At 38.5% G+C, this 25,456-nt stretch overlaps 1 protein-coding gene and 1 pseudogene across 1 annotated transcript in view; both read left to right on the forward strand.

The window, feature by feature from the left end:
• The window catches only part of LOC121528595 (chymotrypsin-like protease CTRL-1), a 29,736-nt gene extending 15,057 nt beyond the window's left edge, over positions 1–14,679 (forward strand). Inside the window, exons 2-7 of the mRNA XM_041816110.1 lie at positions 6,947–7,048; positions 9,578–9,592; positions 9,736–9,910; positions 10,515–10,783; positions 12,055–12,203; positions 14,374–14,679. Coding sequence (XP_041672044.1) covers positions 6,994–7,048; positions 9,578–9,592; positions 9,736–9,910; positions 10,515–10,783; positions 12,055–12,203; positions 14,374–14,679 — 969 coding nt within the window. The 5' untranslated portion in view covers positions 6,947–6,993. The remainder of the gene's footprint in view (positions 1–6,946; positions 7,049–9,577; positions 9,593–9,735; positions 9,911–10,514; positions 10,784–12,054; positions 12,204–14,373) is intronic.
• Positions 14,680–18,979: 4,300 nt separating this feature from the next.
• On the forward strand, positions 18,980–24,507 carry LOC121528596 (annotated as a pseudogene).
• The last annotated feature ends 949 nt before the right edge of the window (positions 24,508–25,456 follow it).

The raw sequence follows: 25,456 nt of genomic DNA on the forward strand, positions 1-25,456 counted from the left end.
TTCTTTAATGTTTTTTCTCCATAATAATCAACTACTTTAACACACAGCTGCTCACCTCCTTCCTCAGGGGTACTTGGGCTTGTTCAGGTGGGGCGGGGGGACTGACAGATGGCTGCTGCTGCTGCTCTTGACGTGTCTTTTTGGAACATGCGTCATTTTTAACTGACTGAATATGAGCAGAGCAGCTTGCTAAACATTTGCCTGCGTTGAATATTTAACTAAAACAACAGTGAAGTGTATAAATCCAGAGTTTTCTCCAGAAATATGAGCTTATATAGGGAGAAAAGTGAGCTAGCTTATAAAGTATGTATAACATTAGAAATAGACAACAGGCTAATGTTCCAGAACTTTCCATCACATGAACAAAAAATTACCTTTATTACCTCCGCCAAGGAGGTCATGTGATCGGCAGGGTTAGTTAGTTAGTTAGTTAGTTAGTTTGTTAGCAACATAACTCAAAAAGTTATAGACGGATTTTGATGAAATTTTCAGGAAATGTCAGAAATGGAATAAGGAAGAACTGATTAGATTTTGGGAGTGATCCAGATCACTGATTGGATCCAGGAATTTTTAAAAGGATTCTTTACTATGGGGAGATAGGGCTAATGGCGGAGCTCTGTGCTCTCTGAGTGCTTTTCTAGTGTTGAAGTGCTTGGACAGCAGCTTTTTAGTCCAGAAGAGTTTCTTCCACTAGTGTCCAGGATCTTTCTCATGTAAGTCCTTAATCAACTATTAGGACGTTTTCACCATGGTTTAATCAACATTTGCCATTTTCAGCCAAGCTAACATGCTAACACTGCAAGAACCAACACATCCAGCAGTGCCAAGACCCGCCCCTGTTGTTGGCCTCTGATTGGCCAACAACGTTGGTGAGGTTGAGACAAAGTGGATAGGCAGAGCTTACTTGCATACAATTTATCAGTGATATCTAACTGGAAGGATGATGGACTGCAAGCACAACAAATTCCACGTGTGTATGTTACAGAGGTACAAAAAGTACATGACTTTCGTAGTCACAGGTGGAAACTGTAAGTTGGAGGATTACTTCACTCATGGTGCTAATGCGTCTCACATCAAAAACAACAACAATTCAACAGAAACAATACCAAAAGAACCCCAGCAGTGATGACTGTACTCAAGGCAACATCTAAACACATCTAAATTCTGCCCAAGGGCATGATGGGAAACTTCGCCCACACATCACCCCAGATTTAAATCAAGGTGGGCGGAGCCTAGATCAATTGATTGGAGTCCTCTCTCAATATGTGCTACTGTGTAGTCAACAGAGACAAGAAAGGTACCAAAGAAAACTACTTAATTACAGTAGTTTTAGTAAATGTAATTAGTTACTTTCCACCCCTGGTATGCTATTATTATGTTTTTAGTTCCTCATGGTCTGGCACAAGAAATCTGGAATGATGCCGGTGTAGTTTAAGCCCTGGCTATGACTGATTTAGAAAACCAGTACCAGTCTTGGCCCAGGGCCGTAACAAGAGGCAAGAAATAAATGTTCATTTATGTATTTATTGAGATCATGCACTCTCACTCTCTTGTTGCTAGCTGCTGATAAGCCCTGTGGCTGTAGATTAACACTATGATCTATGTTACCTGTCTGTTTATTAGTTTGTTTTAGTTGAGTGAGACGTGTGCTGCACCATGCAGTTATGACTGCTGCCATCTGTTGGCGTTTTTGTTAACTGCATCATAGTGGATGTATATTTTAAAAACTGACAATAATCTGTACTGATGCGTGTGTCAGCAAGGTCCACATGACAAAATATTGCTGTAATTGTCTATTTGGGTGCTACACCCTGTCACACAACAACTCCTTACTGTAACTGCAAATAAATAATGTGAAAAAGAAAAATGGCAAACAGAGATTGCTTGCTATTATCACACTCCAATGTGGACGAACCAACATGGCGGATATTCCAGAAAGCATGACAACAAAAACACAGGCCTTATTACTCTAATGTAGCTGTTGGCTGCAGGGGTGCTGAAGGTATTGTTCAAGGTGTGGGTGACTCCTTTGACTTTATCTGAAAAGTGGAAAAAATTAATAAGCAGAATTAAGAGTGTGGTCAAATAATGAACCTGAAAAGCACATGGACATTTTTTACGATGTATTAATTGTTGAGATTAATGTTTCTGGTGTAGTGTTCTTTAAAAGAAGCCAGTGACTTATCATGTCAACAGGTATCAAGGAATATTTCCTGTAAGAGCAGTACAGCAGGAAATGACAGACTCTCTCTCTCTCTCTCTCTCACACACACACCCACACATGTCACACAATTTGCCTTGGTTGAACTTAGAGTCATTTGTCATTTGATATCCTGGAGACATTTCTCTTTGATTGACTCACCCTACCCTAAACAGCTGACAATAAAAACAATCTGTTATCTGCAGTGGAAAGTTTTACGTATGCTTAAAAACTGTTTTTCTGACTCATACATGCATGAACAAAGACTAATAATAACACTTATAATCCTTTATCTATACTTTAAAACACTTGGGAGGAAAAAAATATTGTGTTCTGTACTTTATGACTGCTATTCCTAAAGTCAGGTTACACTTTTCTTTAACTTCCCTTCCAGTGGACAAATTTAATATCATAGGTTGCCTTACTAGTGTGCAATAAGCCCCATATTTAAGCCTCTAAATTATTATTAAATTTTAACCTCTGTCCTGGCGCTGTAAGTTGGATTTTAGACTTTTTAATGGCCAGATCCCAGTGTGTAGGGGTGAACGGCTTCCTGTCTGATGTGCTCTTCACTACCACTGGTTCTCCACAGATTTATCTTATATATTCTGAACACTGATGACTACAGAAGTTTTTAACCAGGAGGACACACTCTGAGGTTTGTGAATGACACAGTCAGAGTGAGTTGTGATAGTGTCTTAATAAAGTAATGAAACATTTTTTTTAACCTAGATTAGTTTGAAACAATCTAGCCTTCGTGTTGAGTAAGACCCTATTGGTCAGCACCAGCTGTTCTGGGTCTTGAATGTTTGTGGATGCTTGGATGTACATTTATATTCCAATAAAGGCTATTGATAACATGCCTCTGAAGTTTGACTTTTTGCACCATTACAATACTTACAGGCAGCTAGTCATCAAACACATGTTTCTCAGTAGTACACATACATGGTTCTTGAATGTATTTGCATTGCACTAAAATGCGTTCATTTTCAATGGGCATAAATGTGGCTGAAACAGGTGCACCCCAGATTTTCCAACATTAACAACATTATAGTCATTATAGCCTTTAGAAAAATGTCTTTTTGGGAGGTGGGGTAGTGCACTATAGGCCCCTGAGGCCTAAGCTTTTTTCCTTGATAGAATTTTTTCCCCTTTACATTACTTTTACTTTTATACCCTTACTCATTGAGTGCCAGCCCCTTTAAAAGATGGAAAGTGGCTTGTGCCAGCATTTTTGGCCATTCTGAGTCATCTTTCAAGACCCACAGAATATTTTGTACTGTGACTCTGAAAACACCAAATAGCTCAAATGAAAGAAGAAACTCCATGTCATCATGGGAAAAAAAATGTTTGTTTGCACCTTGTTCCGTTCTTGATTTATCTGAAGTTGAATATTGGCTAGTTTCACCAAAAGACCACTTTTTTTCTAGAAAGCTCAAAAAAATGCCTTTTTGTGAAAGAAAGTCTGTCAAGCAAAACAATGATTTGAATGTTATAATTTTGTCTTCAACAACATAAAAGATATCTGAAAATTGTATTACAAATGTTATTTTATTGTAAAATAAATAACAGTGCTTCCAGTCACTGTCATGCCTTTCACCCTCTGGAACTGGACGGCCTCCACGGGACCCCCCTATACGCCCACGCCCTCTCCTGCTTGCATGTCCCCTGGCACTACCTGTAAATTATAGAAGTAATATAATAGCTATATAATATGTTTTATATACAGTGCTTAACAAATTTATTAGACCACCTGTCACATTTGTCTCAAAGACCATCCAGCATCATGAAGTGCTTTAATGCGGACTCTTTCATTTTCAGTGAGCTCTCCACGTTTTACCATTTTGAACAGGAATGAGGGATTTCAAACTGAATTCACCCAAATTTGAGCTGCCTCACTGGACTTCTCTGAGAAGTCAGAAATTAATCACTTATAACATTCAACCACTAAAACTCATTTTTCTGTTCAGGAATGCAAGTGAATAACTATAATTTGGCATATTAATCAAGAAATATTAATGTGCTTTACTATTTTTTCAGTTTTTTTGTATATCCGTAAATTTGAACATTCATGGATAACAATAATAATTATATTTTAGCATTAAAAATATCATTTGGGTTAAAGAGTTTCTACATATTGGTGTATTAACCATTGCAGAAACATAAAAAATGATTTTGGTAATCACCAATGCTGTTAATTTAGGGCAGCTGTGGCATAAACCTTTCTTTGGTTAGGGTTAGGGTGGTCTAATAAATTTGTAAAGCACTGTATGTAATGTATAATCTATAATATAGATTTTTTTGTTCTAACCTCTTTTTCTGCCAACAGATGGTATTGCAGAACTGCATGGGGCTTGCTCTTCTCTCAAGTCTGCTTCTGAAATCACAGGAGCATGAGTGATGGTTTCATTCAATAAATTTGGCTGAATCAGTGGGTTCCTAACGTTAACTTACCTCCACGACGGAGAACAAGATCCACTCCGTTCACTCGGCAGCCATTCTTTAGAGTCTGGGTCGGACAAGTCAGTCTCTGAAGTGTCATTGCTGTATGCATCCAGCTGGTGAGAGGCTGCCTTTTTCCTCCGATGCATGGGGGAGATCTCGTGGAGATCTCACGGCAGTCTTTAGCCTCTTGGCCGGCATAGGCAGATGAATGAAAGCGCCGATCCCTGGATTCACTGTCGTTAAGTTCAGTGTCAGTTTCAGTGAGTAAGCAGTTTCTTAGGCAAAAGTTTAAAGTTTCCTCCAGCTTCTATTTGAGAACTTTTAGCTTAGATTACCTCCGTAACAATTGCTCTGCTCTTTGACCCCAGGGTCTCCACCTCTGATCTCTGTGGCTTTGATCTACCGTCTCTTCTGACTGTAGTGTTCCGACTACGTATCCCAGAAGCCCCAAGATTACTCACAGGGCGCTGAGAGCGCCTCCATGTGCCAGCCGCCAAAAAAACACTTTGCTGTATATATAGGTCAATGGCACTCAATGAGCTAAGTAGTTTTGAAACCAGTACTTTTACACTTTTACTTGAGTAAAAAGATTGAGTTGATACTTCAACTTCTACAGAAGTCTTTTTAAACCCTAGTATCTATACTTCTACCTGAGTAGCTCTGATTTGAGCTCCTCTCTGAAAGGAGATTCAGATGATCAAAGTTATTGTTTCATCATTCAAGCCTTTACACAACAAAACTTTAAAAAATGATCAAATATAAAGCCTTTTATTTTTACAACAGAAGTCTAGAGATGTCTTTTAATGATGGTTTTTGCTTCATTTGACCTTTTATGTACTTTTGAATTTATGTATTTCAGTGTTGGGTCTGAGTTTGTGTGATCGTGTTTCTTATCTATCATGTTTTCTGCCTGGCCGCAAAGCAACATTTCCCTTTGGGGGAAACATGTGTAAACCAAAACCATTTGTAATTGCAACAATTTTCTGGGAGAAATGGTGTATTTTCTGAAAAAATTCCAGGGGTGCCAATACTTTTGTCCATGACTGTAGCTGCAGCAGCAGTTTTGTCTGAACTGGACAACATGTCTTTATTAAAACAAACGCAGAGAGCAACACTGAGAGCTTTCTGTGTACCATTCAGTCTCCACAGAGAGAGAGAGGAGAAAAATGAAACTATATAAATTTAAGTCACCAGTAACAATAAATTCCATATAAATAAGGACGGTACCAGGTTTTATACAAAACAATATGTAAAATGTAGTCATTCTTTTGGTTTTATGGTTTATTTATTGTCCCCATGCTCCATTTACAGTTTGATTTATTTGGGAAAATTTTTGACAAAGCAGTGTTATTCATATTATTAGCTGTCCCAGATGTATGTCAAATAGATTCATGTAATGGATATGAGTCGATCTGGCATGTCAGGTTAGCTGTTAACTGCTGACAGGGCTTTATGTTTGAAACTTTTGGGATCCTTCAATTCTCAACCCACAGACATAAGAGGCAGCACAATTATACACCCCAACAAATAAACACTCCACCAGGACACATTGTTCAGTCAGGCATTTCAACAGGCATCCCAGATGGGTGCGGTCAGCCATATAGGGTTTAACCCAGTCCTGTTAAAGCTGTATTAGTATATCTGTAGAAATAATTGACCATGCAGTGGGAACACATTTAGAAAATGTTTGTTTTGGATTTATTAAAAAAGGTTTAAACCAAAATAAAATAACGCTTTACTATGTTATTGAATTTCATATCAAATAAACCTAACAAGAAGTCAGGGAGCACTTCCTTTGGCTCTTGACATTGTAAGATTGATTTTTTCAGAAGAACAGAGACTGAACTGTGACTCAGGAACATTTATGACTAATAAAGCACTGACAGAGAGGGTGGAGACAGCACCTGTTTGAGAGTTTTAAAAACAAGGTAAAGAAAGCTTTTCACCTTTTGTTTTCTTAGTGTTTGGAGCCTAAGAAGATCACACACTAAATTTTCATTCTTCATGCCATTCATTTAAAACAACAAAAAAAGTCACATGAAGGGGAGCCACATCAATGTATGTAGTTCACAAATAAAGAGAGATTTGACAAATTACATAATGTGCTGTATAATGCAGCAATAATCACTCATTCTTGATAAAGTGGACAGATATGAGGGTGAGGTATCCTGATAAACAGGTTTGAGTAGGGAGTGGGTGCTATATATACCTGCTGGGCTGAGGAAAAGCCAGAGGCAATATCGCATATATTGAAGCACTTGGTGGACCCTTGTTTTTAAAAGTGCTGAACAAATAAATAACATACAATTGTTGTTATTACTAAAATACAGTGAGTGTGTACTGAGAGTATGGCCCTGTGGACTGTATGGACACTCGTCATATGTGGAGTCCTGACCTGGCAAGGTGAGTTTTACTCTGAGATATTATATGTTTGTTTTTTCAGAGTTTAGGTTTTGATTTGTTGTCCTTTGGGTTGACTGGACTTTATAATGTGTATTATGTGCATGTGATTATTATGATAATGAAATTTCATCAAACACTCAGGTAAGTGTTATCAAGCGAAAGCCCACATGTTAAAGCTGATAGATAGACTGATTTATATACTTGTATGTAGACTGATAAAAAGAGATAGAGTTACACACACAGACACATCTCAAACATTAGAATATAATGTAAAAGTTCCTTTTTTTCCTTTGACTGACTTAAGACAGTTAAATTTCCATTAGTCAAGATTCATCTCATACAGTGAAACATTTAAAGACTTTTTGTTTCAATCTTGATTATTACAACTTAAAGCTTAAGAAAATAAAAAATCTTTTTTTTTTTTAAATATTAGAACATTGTGGAATAGTCCAATCTGTAAAAGTTTCCTTAGCATTCATTCTCTCATTCAGTACACACAACCACATCTGGAAGACTACCAGAAGACTTCATACTTTCATCTGCTGAGAAAACTACAGTGAATCCAAAACTATTGGAAACTGATTTGCTGACCATGATGTCACTGCGCTTGAATTGCCAGCCAACTGGCCCGCCCTAAACACCCTAGAGAATCTCTGGGGAAATGTCAAAAGGAAGATTTGAGACACCAGGTCCCAAAATTACAGACGAGCTGAAGGTTTCTATCAGAGCAACCTGGGCTTCATAACAACTCAGCAGTGCCACGGACTGACTGGCTTTATGCCACATAGCATTCATGCAGTAATTTGTGCAAAAGGAGCTCCGACCAAGTACTGAGAGCATGAATGAGCTTATATCCAGAAGATCAGCATTTCTGTATTATAAATCCTTTTTTATATTGATGTTTGATATTGTAATATTTTGGAATGATGGATTTTTGGTTTTGTGAGCAGAAAGCTGCAATCATCAAGATCAAAACAAGTATAATCTTGAAATAGTATACTTTGTAATGATGGATCTAGAATATATGGAAGTTCCACTTCTTGAATTAAATCACAGGAGAAAAAAAATATACATAATATTGCCAAAAGTATTCACTTACCTGCCTTGACTCACATATGAACTTAAGTGACATCCCATTCTTAATCCATAGGGTTTAATATGACGTCGGTCCACCCTTTGCAGCTATAACAACTTCAGCTCTTCTGGGAAGGTTTTTCTACACGGTTTAGGAGTGTGTTTATGTGAATTTTTGATCATTCTTCCAGAAGCACATTTGTGAGGTCACACACTGATGTTGACGAGAAGGCCTGGCTCTCAGTCTCTGCTCTAATTCATCCCAAAGGTGTTATGTTGGGTTGAGGTGAGGACTCTGTGCAGGCCAGTCAAGTTCATCCACACCAAACTTTCTCATCCATGTCTTAATAGACCTTGCTTTGTGCACCCAAACTGTTCCCATAAAGTTGGGAGCATGAAATTGTCCAAAATCTATTGGTATGCTGAAGCATTCAGAGTTCCTTTCACTGGAACTAAGGGGCCAAGCCCAGCTCCTGAAAAACGACCCCATACCATAATCTCCCCTCCACCAAACTTTACACTTGGCACAATGCAGTCAGACAGGTACCGTTCCCCTGGCGACCACCAAACCCAGACTCGTCCATCAGATTGCCAGATGGAGAAGCATGATTCGTCACTCCAGAGAACACGTCTCCACTGCTCTAGAGTCCAGTGGCAGCGTGCTTTACACCACTGCTTTTACAAATGTTTGTAGAAACAGTCTGCATGCCTAGGTGCTTGATTTTATACACCTGTGGCCATGGAAGTGATTGGAACACCTGATTTACATTGTTTGGATAGGTGAGTGAATACTTTTGGCAATACAGTTTATATGAATTATGGGTGCAAGCTGCAAAAACCTGCAAACACTTTCGTATTAAACAAAAAATAGTTTTGTCGATCTAAAAGACGAAAATGAACTTATGGAATACTTTGAATGGATATTGCACCAACTGTGGGCATATGATTATATTTTTCAAGCCAAATCTGGCCTGTAGACATGTTGAATGTTCCTGATTCTCTTCTAAGAGCTGATGAAGTACTGCTGGTATTTGGGTATTTATTTATATTTCAAATTTGGGTTTGTCCTGTTGTTCTCTGGCTTTAGTACCTGCAAAGAGGTGCTCCCAAATATTTAGTGCATTTCTTATGACTCATTTTAGAAAACCACTATCGGGGCCTCATTTTTATCTCTGCCCAGGGCCTCCAAAAGACTAAAACCACTCCTGCATGTGGTGATCAGTGGGTTTGATTAGTTTTTTTTTTTATCCAATTCTTCTCTAATTAATCCAATCAAAACACTCAGATTTTGCTCAGTAATGTTTGCATAGTACATCTAATCCTATATGCAGGAATCTACAGTTCTCAAATCCATGTAGAAGTTGTTTGTTTTGCTTTGAAAGACTTTGATATCCTTTTTTAAATTGCTCTGATATAAAAAGATGGAAGTAACTAGTGTATTTCTCTTTTCCACAGGGTTAAATGCTCAGGGTAAGTACAGCCATATTTCATTTCAATCAGCCATGTGAATTCTCTTATCAAGCACTGCAGCAATAAAATAATGGAACTATGCATATCTTTACCTCCAAACGAATACATGAATCTGCCTGATATACACATCTGTGCTCTGTCAGACTGTGGTATAGCTCCTCTGAACACAAAGATAGTGGGTGGTGTGAATGCTTCAGCTGGGTCTTGGCCATGGCAGGTCAGCATGCACATTGGAGTCGGTTCGACTACACAGCACATCTGTGGAGGGACCCTCATCAATGATCAGTGGGTCCTCACGGCAGCTCATTGCATTTTGACGTAAGAGACATTCATCTGGTCTTGTTTCATTTCCTGTTTTTACAAATTGCACTTGCAAATATAAGAAGCCTTCACAGGTTCTATCATTCATTGACGTTAATGCCAATTCTTCTTATACTGCTACCATCATTACTAATGTTACAGCCATATCTTTTATAATAGGAGATAAGCTTATGACCATGACAGCCACTAATTTGCATTTGTTGTTTTGTTGTTTCTCTTATCCCCTCTTCTCTTACTCTGCTTCTCCCTAACCTTTTACCCCTTTCAAACCCTAATGTGGCTTTGACAGACAGCTGTAACACGAGTCTAGTTCTGCTCCAGGTTCCTGCCCATTAAAGGGAAGGTTTTCCTCTCCAGTGTAACAAAGCTACACCGCGAGTGCTGAGCTCATGGTGATTAGCGCTGGGTCTTTATGATAATACATCAAAGAGAACGATCCAGACCTGCCCTCTTTGTAAAGAGTCTTGAGATAATATTGGTTATGAATTGGTGCTTTACAAACACAGTTTTGATTGATTTTGTGGGAGTTTCCTGCAACCTATAACTGTTAGTGCCACAGTGACTGATTAGTACTAATGTCTGTATTTCTCTCTGTATTCAGAACTGAGACCAGTTTTTGGACTCTCTACATGGGAAGAGAGACTCAGAGTGGCCCTAACAATAATGAGGTGAGCCGTTCTGTGTCCCAGATCATTGTTCATCCAGACTACAACGACACCTTGTTCAACAACGACATTACCCTCATGAAGCTGAGCAGTCCTGTTGATTTCACGGATTTCATCAGACCCATCTGCCTGGCCAGTAACTCCAGCCAATTCAACAACGCCACCTCCTGCTGGGCCACTGGCTGGGGTCGACTTGGGGCGGATCGTAAGTATCAGGTCATGCAATTTTTAGTTAAGCCTCAGACAGAGCAAGGCCACAGAATTAAAATGGGTTAAAAGTGGCAAAAATGGGCAGAAAAGGTGTTGACAGGGAATTTAAAAAGTAGCGGAAAGAGAATAAATATGGTGAAAACCAGAGGAAAATGATGAAAGGCAAAATTGTAGAAATGGGTCAAAAGTGGCAACAACAACAAAAAAAAAGGCGGGTGGAAAAGTGACAGAAAGGAATTTAAAATAGCAAAAATAGGCAGAAAAGGACATAATTTGGGATTTTAAACCAAGCATAAATGGGTTGAAAGTGGAAAAACTGGTAGAAAAATTGTGAAATGGCAAAAAACAGGTTTAACGTGGAAAAAAATGGTGTAAAAAATAAAATAAAAATGGCTCAAAAGTAGCAGAAAGGTGGTAAATTGGATTGAAAAGTGGCAACAATACGTTAAGAGATTCAAAAATGTTAAGGAAAAGTGGTGAAAGGGATTCCAAAGGTTGCAAAAATGGGTTAAAATGGCAAAGATAGGGAAAATAAGTGTTGAAAGAGGTTAAAATGCGACAAAAAAAATGTTTTAAGTAGCAAAAGTTAGTAGGAAAATTTGATAAAAGGTGACAAATAACAATGGCAAAATTGGTATAAAAGTGGCTTAAAGGGGTTCAAAAGTGACAGGAGAGATAATCTCAACGTCAGAACCAAGTCTGACACACTTTTCAGCTCAAAAATCAAGTTACTACACTGAGAAAAATGAATCGAAGCCAAAGTAAATTAAATCAAATTTAATCTTTGAACTCAACAATAAAAATCCAAGTTTCTAGCTTGACATAAGAAAATCTAATTTTGCTGTCAGTTTCTTTTGTTAAAAATACAAGACACTGTGATTTCTTTCCAAAACAAGAATCATTTAAGTAATGTAAGCCAATCTTCCAAAGTTTATCCACATAACTAAGCCTGACTTTGTTACCTTTACATTATCCATGAATAAATGCCCCGTGATGCATTGTGGGTATTTCAAATTAGTGGTAAATGGCTTCTTTAACAATCAGTAATAGATGAACTGCTAACTGAAGACATGGCAGTGATGATAAATCAGACTGGTGGGAAATAAATCTGGGGATATGTAGGCAGAATTTCCCCATGATGCCCTGGGGCATAGTGTTTCTATGTGTTTAGATGTGTTTAGTTGTTTCATTCACCCCACCATCAAAGCAGCTTAAACCTTTGCTAAAGAGCAGAAAATAAAAGTTGTCTTGATTTCTCTCCCACAGAGCCCAACCAAGCGTTTGATTCACTACAGGAGGTCCAGATTCCTGTCATCGGAAATAATCAGTGCACCTGCAGTTACACTGAAATACCAGAAGCAAACATTACAGAAAAGATGATCTGTGCTGGAGAGGGAGGCAAAGGAATATGTCAGGTACAGTTAAATCTTACAGTAATAGCAACATTTCAAATGAAAAAAAAACAAACAAACAATAAATGGAATCCCTTGGTGGACATACAAATGTTATTAAACTTAGCTCCAAAATAAGGAAATTTGTGTTTGATAAATTTTTTTCTTTGTAACAATCCTTCTCAGCAATACATCTTATACTGTTGGAAAGCCTGAACCCACATGCATTTGTGGGATGAATGGCAGAGCTGTAAAATGTGGGTTGTACCCATGAATAATTTACCAAAACTCTTCTGCTAATGCTAAACAGCTTATTAGGCTCCATGCAATAGGGCAACTTCAAGCTGGTGATCCACAAAACCTGGTTGCATCATTATTTGGAGTGAGCCTTAGTACCGTCTCCAAACGGTAGGCCAAGTTCCATATAACAGGGATTAACAGAGACAGGCTGTCAAGTGGGTGTCCCAAGAAGACGACTCCTCAAGAAGACTGTTTCCTAACCCTGTCACTTTAGAACTGTGGGCTGTCTGCTACAGACAGCCCAGCAGTCAAGGTTTGCAGGCAATGTGGCCGATGGCTCCCTGCCCAGAAAATCCAGAACAGACCATGACTGTCCTTCAACATCAGGCCTGTTCGTGTTGGTGTCGGCAACACATGCACTGGAACTTGGACTTGTGGGGGAATGTTATGTTCAGTGATGAGTCCAGATTCTGCCTACAGCAGTTGGATTATAAGGTCAAAGTGTGGAGAAGACCTGGAGAACCTTTCTTCACAGTCTTGAACCAAACTCTATCATCCAAGATGACAACGCTCACCCCCACAGAGCAGGGTTTATCAGAGACTACCTCCAGAATTTAGGAGTGGAGAGGATGGCATGGCCTGCCAGCAGACCTGACCTCAACCCCTTTGAACACTCGTGAGGTCACCTATTTGTGCCAGAGTGACCAACACAACCACTTTGGCTGACTTGCTACAAATTCTGGTCAAAAAATGGGATGCCATCCCACAGCAGTGTGTGACCAGGCTGGTGACCAGTATGAGGAGAAGATACCAGGCTGTTGTGGCTGTGTATGGTTCTTCTACACGCTACTGAGGCTCATATTTTTTAAATGAATAAATTGTTAAATTGCCAATATGTCTGGTTTCTTCAGACTTCAATCCTCCAATCCACCAAACACCAAACAAGAGTCAATGGCACAATAGGCTGTTTGGCATTGGCAGAGAAGATTTGGCAAATGTTTCATGAGCGCAACCCACATACTCAGCTCTGCTGCTCATCCCACAAATACATATTCCTTACAAATGTGGCAACATTTAAAAGGGGAATAAGCAGGCTTTCCAAGATTTATACCTTATTTATAAGATTTATTACCAAGAAGCATTGTTACAACAAAGAAATAATCTACTAAACACAAATTTCTTAACTTTGTTAGCTGTTGATATTGCATTTTCCTACAGTAACCAGTATTGTTTTCTGTTTCTCAAGATCTTAACCTGTTTATCTCAGTATCTTGCAATATCAATACTGGGTACCTCATGATATTGAGTTTATTTCTTTGTGAGCTCAATAAAATAGCTGTAACTGAGCCATTATCACAGGAAAACTATCATTTTTATCACACTGTAAAAAGAAGCAGGCATCTAGCAGACACAGCTGAAATTAAGTAAATATAACTTCTTGGTTAAAAGTCTCCATGGGGAATATTTTTGCTGGATAGTGAAAGAACAGTGATAGGTCAAAGAGAACAACTGGGATGGTTTTTGTGTTAGTGGGATTCATAGAAATCTTATAAGTAAGAGACAACATGCCTCAGACTTCAATCCATATTTTCTAGTCTAAATATGACACGCACAGTTGATTGTTTGCTGCGTATTTTTATTTTTAGCAACCATAATGCATCGTAGAAGATATATAAAACTGTCAACTCTGTTGCATCAACTCCTGTGAGGCCCAGTGATCTTGACCTTTGACCCATTTGAACAAAGTTTGAAGAAATCATTCATATCATTCTTAGGATATCCCATTAACAAGTAAGTGATGTACACAAAGCCAAATGAGCTTGACCTTTAACCTCCAAAGTTTAAAGAGATAGCACAAACAAAGAATGACTTGGATGGACAGGTGTACCTAGACAGACAACCTGAAAACATAAGACCTCTGGCAACTGTTTATCTTCTGTCTCTCCTGCTTTAGGGCGACTCTGGTGGACCTTTGCAGTGCAAACAAAACTCAAGTTGGATCCAAGCAGGCATATCTAGTTTTGGAGTACCTTGTGCACTGCCTGGTTTTCCCGAAGCTTACGCCAGAGTGTCTGAGTTCCAGACTTGGATCTTGGATCAAGTGGCTGGGGCCAATGTAAGCTTTGTGGCTTTCACCTCCAATGGCACCGATCCAGACAGCAGCTTTGTGTGTCCGACCTCGGGGGCTTCAACAATCACAAATGAGATGATGTTGGTTATCATCGCGGCATTGTTCCAGCTGCATATTTGGGCTCTGTAGCATGGTCATGCATTGCTCCATGTCACCTTATTCTGCTGCTTCATTCATACCACATCTAAAATGATTTTTCATAATGTGACTGTCAATGCAGCGTAGCTTTGGAGAACTTGGATTGCTTTCTCAATCAAACCATAGTTTAAATCTACCTTAAATATAGGTTAACAAGCAGCTCTGATGCAAATATGGAAATGAAGATTAAACAACCACAGAATTTTGGTGACTGGCCATTATCTATTACAAATACATGGAGGAAAATATCAGAAATAATTATTGGAGTCACCAATCTGATCACTTGGTTAAGCTGCTGCTGCAGTAAATGCTTGATGCTTTCCACTAATGCTTGTGGAAGGACAGGGGGATCTCAGAACAGCCACACACAGCCACACTGCCAAATACAAATAACAGCAGTAAGTGCAAATTAATAACTGCTAATAAAGGAAAATATTTACAATGCAAATCATGTGTTTCTTGACTAAGTGGTCCTGACTGAAATAAACTTGTGTACAACTTCCAGGACAGACCAATTTTCTTGTAGCACATGTTGCACTGTAAAGCCCTGTAAAGGTGCATTGTATAAAATGTATTTAAACTAAGCACAATTCAAGACTGTCCACTAAACAGAGCTTTAAATTGTTTTTGTGTCTCCTTCTTTGGGAAACTTGGGCTGGTTTCAAGGTTCAATAAAGAGGAAAAGTGAAAAATTAGCCTGTGGAATAATTTCACCAAAAATGTTGAATAAAAGGATCAAAAAGAAAGTTTTCAAAAGGAAGTGCAGAATTTTCCATGGGCTGTAGGGCTTCTCTGTTTTGTTGAGTCCAGTTTTAAATGGTTTAAATACCCAAATTTGAACACACAAATAAAAGAATATTTTCCATGTGACTGTATTCTTTGTTCAAACAAACCAAACTAGAAGTCAGAGATCTTTCATTGCTCAGTTAAGAACAGGAATCCCCAGCTGAACAGGAGACTGTGTAAACTTTGAATTAAAAAAATTGCAAGTTTTAAAGGGAAGGCAAATACAGCTGTTCAACTTTTGTCCTCTCATGCACGCTCATTCTTTATTCATTCTTAATGTCATTTATTTCAAACATCACATTTAGGGCAGCCACATCAAAATATTTTGTCCCGGATGAAGAATTAATCATTAAATGTGTAGTGTGGCATTGTACGGTCATTCTGGATAGAACTGATGGAGGCCAGCTCGAGTTAGCTATGCAAACAGCTTTGAGGAGGGGGTGGATAGCATTTAGCAAAAAAGTCAGAGACAATATTAAAATTACTGTAAGTTTCACTGAGACTGAGGAAATGGCACCGCGGACTGTATGGATACTCATCATATGTGGAGTCCTGACTGAGCATTGTGAGTTTTTACACCACATAATGTTTGTTTTAATTTCTTTGTAATTACAGAGTTGAAGTTTGACTGGATTTGATCATTTGTGTATGTGTTACCTGCCTCAGGACTGCACCTTGAGAACGGCTGAGAACAAAGACAGGAAGTCACACAGTTGCCTGTGTTAACTTGTTCTGTTTATTAACAAGAACCTAAATATTGTAAATTTTCTCATATATAAATTAGTTCTCGAGTCCTTTGTTTAACAGTATAGTGCAAAATCCCTATCAACTCACTGTTTAGTTAAGTATTTCTTAGGAGACCACAAAACAAATTAAAATCTTCCAGACAGTGAATTCCCTGTTAACTTATCACTACATATAATCAAAATTACTATCATCAATGGATTGCATACGATGTAGGCTACAACACTGTTAACCACCTTTCAGTAATAATTGTCGCTAAACTTATCCCTAACATCACATTCTGGAGCCATTTGACATTTACTACTTCATCTCATCATTCATTCACTTAGCAACAACTTACTGTAGCTTCTACTCTTCATTTAATCACATTAATGAACAGCGAGCTAGTTATGCACTTGAGTTTACATTGCAATATAGCTACAAGCTACAAGCTAACATATTAGCTTGAAAAAAAACGGGTGGCTAATATAATCTTAAACTCACATTTAGCAACATTCTACAATCACCAAGTCACTTGAGACATTTCCCACATAGTTTAGAAATTAACCTGCTTGTACTTTGTACCTTTAAGTGTGTTTTTATCATAGACTGTAGAAAGAATTGGACAAACCCTGTGTGACGTCAGTCGTCTGCTTAAAATAGGCAAACTCAAACAGCTTTTGAAGATTTTGTTTGAAATCGTGGTTTCAACTGAAATTTGGACCAACCTAACGGGCCGTCCACCAAGTTCAACTTCCTGTCAGCCTGCTAGCTAGCATTCCGGTTGACAGAAGCATGACACACTAGCTAATGAGACACGTTTGGTTTTTTGAACCAGGCTCTAAACCAGTTTATTTCTAGGGTAAAAAGCAGCTGTTTAACATGTGTCCAGCAAGCCTCAAGTGGACGCTCGTGGTGTTGCAATTTTTTGCACTTACACATTGGCTTCATTTTTCAGGACCAGAGGTTGCCGCTTGTTTTTTATATGCTTTAATCAGTTTACTAACCTGAGAACAAAGACAGGAAGTCACACAGTTGCTTGTGCTAGCTTGTTCTGACGTTTTCATTGTTTCCAAACCTTTTTAGCCTTAGCCAGAACTAAGACTTCTTGTCACTGTGTGTAGAGCACCATCTCCTGGACAAGCTGAGTATAGTACAAAAGCTCAACAGATATTGGTTAATTCAGTGACTTTTCCTTTTAAAAAATACACATGAATTTACACAAACAACAACTTACCCTTTCCCTTTACAATACAGACTTTTACTAACATGTTTTTTTTTTTTTTTATGAAATGCATTTTCAAGACCTGTACATATGTATAAGTAATAATTATGAGTAATGAAATACCATTTACTACTCAGAGATGTGTCATGAATAAACTACATTATTATGTCAGTCTTATTCTACGGTTTATTTCCTATTCATTGAAATAAAATGTATGCATTAGTGAAAGTACCCTCAACAAAGACAGATGATGATGGTGGCCAACAATGGCAAACAACTGTCATCAGCAAAACTCATTTAACACTTATGTAGCTCATGGTAGGTCTACCTTGAATCATGGCTTTGATATTATGGCTGATAATCAAATATCAAAAGCAGCAAAGACTTAATGACATGGCTGATAAGGGACCGCAGGAAGAAGGGAGTGGGTGTGTCGGGTTTAGTTATTCTTTAAACATTAATAATATTATTCTTTTTCTCAACAAATATTACTGTTTTCATCCAAACATAATAATTAGGCTTTTTCTTACTGTGTGTTCCTATGTGTTAATTTATATGACGCAGTGGCAGTCAAAACTTTTGCCCCAAAAACGTACCTTTATGTTGAAGTGCTTGGACAACAGCTTTTTAGTCCAGAAGAGTTTCTTCTACTAGTATCCAGGATCTTTCTCATGTAAGTCCTTAATCAACTATTAGGACGTTTTCACCATGGTTTAATCAACATTTGCCATTTTCAGCCAAGCTAACATGCTAGCACTGCAAGAACCAACACATCCAGCAGTGCCAAGACCCGCCCCTGTTGTTGGCCTCTGATTGGCCAACAATGATGGTGAAGTTGAGACAAAGTGGATAGGCAGAGCTTACTTGCATACAATTTATCAGTGATATCTAACTGGAAGCAGGATAGACTGCAAGCACAACAAATTCCACCTGTTTATGTTACAGAAGTGGAAAAAGTTCATGACTTTTGTAGTCACAGGTGGAAACTGTAAGTTGGAGGATTACTTCACTCATGGTGCTAATGCGTCTCACATCAAAAACAACAACAATCCTACAGAAACAATACCAAAAGAACCCCAGCAGTGATGACTGTACTCAAGGCAACATCTAAACACATCTAAACTCTGCCCAAGAGCATGATGGAAAACTTTGCCCACACATCACCCCAGATTTAAATCATGGTGGGCGGAGCCTAGATCAATTGACTGGAAACCTCTCTCAATATGTGCTACTGTGTAGTCAACAGAGGCAAGAAAGGTACCCAAGAAAACTACTTAATTACAGTAGTTTTAGTAAATGTAATTAGTTACTTTCCACCCCTGGTATGCTATTATTATGTTTTTGGTCCCTGTTGATCTGGCACAAGAAATCTGGAATGATGCCGGTGTAGTTTAAGCCCTGGCTATGACTGATTTAGAAAACCAGTACCAGTCTTGGCCCAGGGCCATAACAGATGGCAGTGATCTCCAAAATAGATATCTTGAAGGTTAATTCACTAATGTGTGATGCGTGGGTAAAGTTTATGTTTGGTTGGCATTGTGGTCTTGACCGGTCTTGATGGAAAATCCCAAGTCTGAGCAGTCCGAGACCAAGAAAAGACCAAGTAAAAATGCTCTGAAATCTGAGATAAGACCAAGACATTCAAAACTGGTCTCGAGACCAGTCTCAAGACCAAGGCCATTCTCAAGTACTACAACACTAGATCAAACAATTCTTAAATCCATTTAAAAGTTCATTTATTTGCCTTTTGAAGACATGCATTGATCTGAACAGATGTAAGTAACTTGTGTTTTCTCTTTCTACAGGGTCAAAGGCTCAGGGTAAGTACAGCCTTATTTCATTACAATCAGCTATGTGAATCTATAAATACATGAATTTGCCTGACATTCATGTCTGTGCTCTATCAGACTGTGGAGTACCTTCTCCAAACACAAGGATAGTGGGTGGTGTGAATGCCTCAGCTGGATCATGGCCATGACAGGTCAGCGTTCACTATGGGGTCAGTTCCACTAAACATCACATCTGTGGAGGGACCCTCATTAACAGCGAGTGGGTCCTCACAGCAGCCCACTGCATCTTGACGTAAGAGACAATCATCTGCACACCTCACAATTTCAAACATAAGAGGCTTTCACTGGTTGAAACTTGAAAGAACACTGCCAAAAATGGTGAAAAAAGTTGAAAAATGTACAGTGATGCTAACAGGTAGCCTACTAAAGATTTTATTCACTGAATAACAACATAGAAGACCTCTCTTAAACTTTGAAACAAGGAACAAGGATGGTTGGGATTTTCCTTTCACCCTCCACTGTTGGCACTACAATGACTGATTTAGTAATAATATGTCTTTATTTCTCTCTGTATTCAGAACTGTGGCCAGTTTTTGGACTCTCTACATGGGAAGAGAGACTCAGAGTGGCCCTAATGATAGTGAGGTGAGCCGCTCTGTGTCCCAGATTGTTGTTCATCCAAACTTCAACGACCCCCAGTTCCAAAACGACATTGCCCTCATAAAGCTGAGCAGTCCTGTTAGTTTCACTAACTTCATCAGACCCATCTGCCTGGCAGGTAACTCCAGCCAGTTTAACACTGACACCCCCCTGCTGAGCCACTGGCTGGGGCCGACTTGGGAGGGATGGTGAGTATCAAGTTGCATCAAACTCAGATGGAGTTAGCTTTCAGACTGGTACTTGGCTCAGTTAGCCAGGTGGTCTTCATTGTCAATGCTTAGTAGTTTGGGTCATATCTGAATATTTTAATACTTATTGACTAGACTAAGTACTATTATGCTTATCAAACACGCTTTTAACAACCTCATGTTAGCTTTTTCATCATACTGGCAACATTGACCCTGTCAAGGTGTCATGACTTAATATTTTTCTCCCACAGAGCCCAACCAAGCATTTGATTCACTACAGGAAGTCCAGATTCCTGTAGTTGGAAATAATCAGTGTATCTGCAACTACATACCAGTACGAGGAGCCGATGTTGCAGAACAAATGATCTGTGCTGGGGTGGCGGGCAAGGGAATATGTCAGGTACAATAAAATCTTAAAGTAATACCAATGGGACATAAAAAAGATAAACCAAATACATATCATAATATATTGGATTTTTCTATGGAAACAAGTAACTAGTGGGAACGTAAAGTCAGCATTACACACACTATTGTTGTTATTGGGTTTTTGCTTCTGCAACTGCTGAAGCAGCAGCCCCCTGAGCCACCCGGTACCTGGTACCATGAGAATAGGCAAGCCATGCCTGAAAGGCCTCTTTCTTCAACCTGACAGCTTCCCTCACCCAGAGTTTCAAGCTGCAACTCTTAATAGCTTCTATCCCAAAGGAGGCTTTGAACACAGACCACTCCATGTCTGTGGATTCCATGTCCCCAACCTCCCACAGAATGCACAAAAAGTTCTTGGAGAGAGTTGAAGACTGCACAGACAAGGGCCTCGGGTTTTCTTACACAGTGACCTGTCATACAACAAACCTAAATACAGATCTGCTTTCACTTTACAGGGTCTTTAAGTCATTCATTTAAAGAAATTTTTAAAAGATGAAATGAAAGAGATTACATTTGAGATTTTTATACATTGCAAAATTAATGTTTCTGTTGAGGCCTCCTCATGAAAAATGCACCCTGTCTTCATAGTATTACTGAATATTACATCTACACCGCGTTCCACATTATTATGTAAACAACGGTTTTCTCTGATTTTCTAAATATCAATGCAAATGACAGTCATAATATTTTTCAAGTCATCAACAGTTAGAGTGTAATTCAAATGTTTTTGAACAAACTTCATAATGATAACTATTATTTCTTTAAAAATAAAAACCTCAAAATGCACTTTTCCATATGTTCCACATTATTAAGCAGGCCACAGGTTTCAGCAATATGGGAAAGAAAAAGGATCTCTCTGCTGCTGAAAAGTGTCAAATAGTGTAATGCCTTGGACAAGGAATGAAAACATTTGATATTTCAGGAAAAATTAAGCATGATCATCATACTGTGAAGAAATTTGTGGCTGATTCAGAGCACAGGCGGGTTTGTGCAGATAAAGACATAATGAGGAAGGTTTCTGATCGACAAATTCATCAGATTAAGAGAGCAGTTGCTAAAATGCCATTACAAAGCAGCAAACAAGTATTTGAAGCTGCTGCTGCCTCTGGAGTCCCACCAACTTCAAGGTGTAGGATCCTCCAGAGGCTTGCAGTCGTGTATAAACCTACTATTCAGCCACCCCTAACCAACACTCACAAGCAGAAATGGTTGCAGTGGGCCCAGAAATACATGAAGACTCATTTTCAAACAGTCTTGTTGACTGGTGAGTGCCGTGCAACCCTGGATGGTCCAGATGGAGGAGTAGTGGATGGTTGATGGATGGCCACCATGTCCCAATGAGGCTGTGACATCAACAAGGAGGGGGCGGAGTCATGTTTGGGTCGGAATCATGAGGAGAGAACTGATAGGCCCCTTTAGGGTCCCTGAAGGTGTGAAAATGACCTCAGCAAAGTATATAGAGTTTCTGACTGACCACTTTCTTCCATGGTACAAAAAGAGAATCGTGCCTTCTGTAGCCCCCATCCTCCCCTGACCTCAACCCTACTGAGAACCTTTGGAGCATCCTCAAGCTAAAGATCTATGAGGGTGGGAGGCAGTTCACATCATAACAGCAGCTCTGGGAGGATATTCTGACATCCTGCAAAAAAAATTCTTGCAGAAACTCTCCAAAAACTCACAAGTTCAATGGATGCAAGAATAGTGAAGGTGATATCAAGGAAGGGCTCCTATGTTAACATGTTAACATTTTGATTGAAATAGCTTTGATTTCAGTAAATATGACCCCCTGATGCTGCAATTTCTACAAATGACCATTTTCAGTTCTTTACAACCTATAAAATGTTTTAAAAAGCTGTTGCGCTTAATAATGTGGAACAGTGCATTTTGAGGTTTTTATTTTTTGAAAAATAATTTTTGTCATTATGAAGTTTGTTCAAAAACATTTGAATTATGCTCTAATGGCTGATGACTTGAAAAATATTTTGACTGTCATTTGCATTAATATTTAGGAAAATCAGAGAAAAATATCATTTGCATAATAATGTGGAACGCGGTGTAAACTTGCGGGCTATGACTGTTTTACATCTGTTTAAATCTGAACTATGTAACATGTGACTCTTGACAGAGATGCAACAAGGCAAGGTTTGGCAAGATTCTTTGGCATAGTCCTGGCAGGGCAGAATACCTCTCTGTCTGTGAAAAAAAATGACGTGTTTAAATGCCAACAACAAAACACATCTGTTCCCAGAACACTGTCAAAATGCTGCCAGTCCTAGTTTCCAGTTTATCTTGAACAGAGAGACATGGCTACATTAACCATCAAAAGGAAAATTTAACAGTAAAAGTTAAAAGGCTGAGGTTGAAATTAAATTTGTTTCTCTTTTTATCACTTTTGGACTCAAGCTTTTTTTTTTTAACTTGAGGTCTCAATATTGAATAAGATATATGCCACTAAGATGAGTTATAAAAGAAAGATGGCTTATTATGGAGGGATGGGTTAGTATGGAGATGATAATTATAATAATCCATAATAAACCATCTCAGTGGTATTAATGTTGTTCAGTCCTGAGGATTTTGATTAAAAGATATAAGTATATTTGTGGAAAAAAAAAGGAAACAAGTTTAATTTTAACTTCAGCCTTTTACCTTTTACACCAAGGTTTTCCTTTTGATTGTTTATGTAACCATGAAGGCTGTCTAAGTTAACACGTTAATATCGCGTTAAGTCAAGTAACTTTTGACGCCACTATTTTTGTTGTTGTTGCACGATTAACACATGCTTATCTGTGTGACCCATCCCCCCATCCCCTAGTTTGCCAGATCAGGAATAAATAAATTTGTTAAGCACTGTATATACAGTGCTTAACAAACTTCTTAGACCACTCTAACCCTAACCAAAGTAAGGTTTATGCCACAGCTGTCCTAAATTAACAGCACTGGCAATTACCAAAATAATTTTTTATGTTTCTGCAATGGTTAATACACCAATATGTAGAAACTCTTTAACCCAAATGATATTTTTAATGCTAAAACATAATTATTATTGTTATCCATGAATTTTCAAATGTACTGATTTACAAAAAAAAAAAAATGGAAACATAGTAAAGCACATTATTATTTCTTGATTTATATGTCAAATTATAGTTATTCACTTGCATTACTGAACAGAAAAATGAGTTTCAGTGGTTGAATGTTATGCTTGATTAATTTCTCACTGAAAATGAAAGAGTCCGCATTAAAGCACTTCATGATGCTGGATGGTCTTTGAGACAAATGTGACAGGTGGTCTAATAAATTTGTTAAGCACTGTATATATATGTGTGTGTATATATATATATTTACACTTAGCTTATGCAGCTAACAGAGGTTCGTCAGCTACACTTGCTGCATTTGAATGTTTTCATTGAGGACACGCTTTTTTTCCAATAAGAAGACAGGTTTATTAAACATTTTGTAATCAATCAAAGTGTTCTTGAGATATCTCATGAAGAGAATAGACTTGATGGACGGATGTAATATTAGAGGGGTGAAAAGATAATCAAAACATATGACCTCCAGCTACTAACTCTTGAGGTCTTTTTTTTTTTTTAATGTTTTGCCTCTCCTGCTTTAGGGCGACTCTGGTGGACCTTTGCAGTGCAGACAAAACCCAAGGTGGGTCCAAGCAGGCATATCTAGTTTTGGAGTACCTTGTGCACTGCCTGGTTTTCCTGAGGTTTATGCCAGAGTTTCTGAGTTCCAGACATGGATCTTGGATCAAGTGGCCGGGGCGAATGTAAGCTTTGTGGTTTTCACCTCTAATGGCACCGACCCAGACAGCAGCCATGTGTGTCAAACTTCTACAGCTTCAACAACACCTTCAAAAACATCTTCAACAACTCTAACAACACCTTCAGCAACATCTTCAACACCTTCCACAGCTTCAGCAACACCTTCACCATCAAGGGCCTCAACAATTACGAAAGAGATGACGGTGGTTACCATTACGACATTATTCCAGCTGCACATTTTAGCGCTGTAGCATTATAACGAACCTCTCCATGTTTCCTTGGTTGACTTTTTGGTGCCACATTTAAAGTAATTTGTCATAATGTGACTGTCAACGCACTGCAGCTTTTTTCTGTATCATTTTTATTGTTTATTTCATCTTTATGTAATGTTCACTAAAGCTCATGAAGCTAAGTTAGCGATATTTACTAACGTAGTTGCATTAATTATGTAGCTAGCATATCTATGTTAGCTTTAGCTAAAGATAAAGTTATAGCCAGCCACCTTTTGTGTAACTACTTTGAAAACAGGTCTATACATAATCCCAGATTAGATCTGTGTCCTTTTTTGTTCGACTAAATTTAAATTCTTAAAAGTAATCCAATACTGGTAAACCACTGTACTGGCAAATTTAAGTGCATCCTTTTCTGAGATATATGGTGTCTTGGATGAACGATCTGTGGTGGTGGCTGTCAGAAAGCATGGTTTTCAGCCAGACCCCTCTCTTTTCTATAATGTGATGACAAAATCCCAAGCCCAAAAGTTTTGCCAAACAATGAACCTGAAAAGCGCATGGGCATTTTTACATAGGCCTTATTGTTGACACAAACCATTTTTCTTTAAAAGTAGCCTAAGTAAACAGAGACATCGTATCAACAGGTATTACAGGACAATTTCCAGACACCCCAGTTGACCCATACATGGTCAATGACATCATCAAACACATGGCCAAAAGACAAATCTTTCTCCACACCCTGACCATTCAGCTCTAATGCTCATTTTCACTGATATCCTCATGTGTATCTTTGGCTGAATATAATGTATAGTCTGTTTTATTACAGGGGAATAGTTTTTCTTTAGGGGACAGAACAGAATTCTTCACTTGCTGCAGAGCTTTATGCTTTAGTTGTTGAATCTGAATTACTGTACAACTGTGGATATAATTCACATTGCAGTGGGAAAATAATGGTAACAGCACAATC

Source organism: Cheilinus undulatus, linkage group 20 (assembly GCF_018320785.1).
Source record: "Cheilinus undulatus linkage group 20, ASM1832078v1, whole genome shotgun sequence".
Lineage (NCBI taxonomy): Eukaryota > Metazoa > Chordata > Actinopteri > Labriformes > Labridae > Cheilinus > Cheilinus undulatus.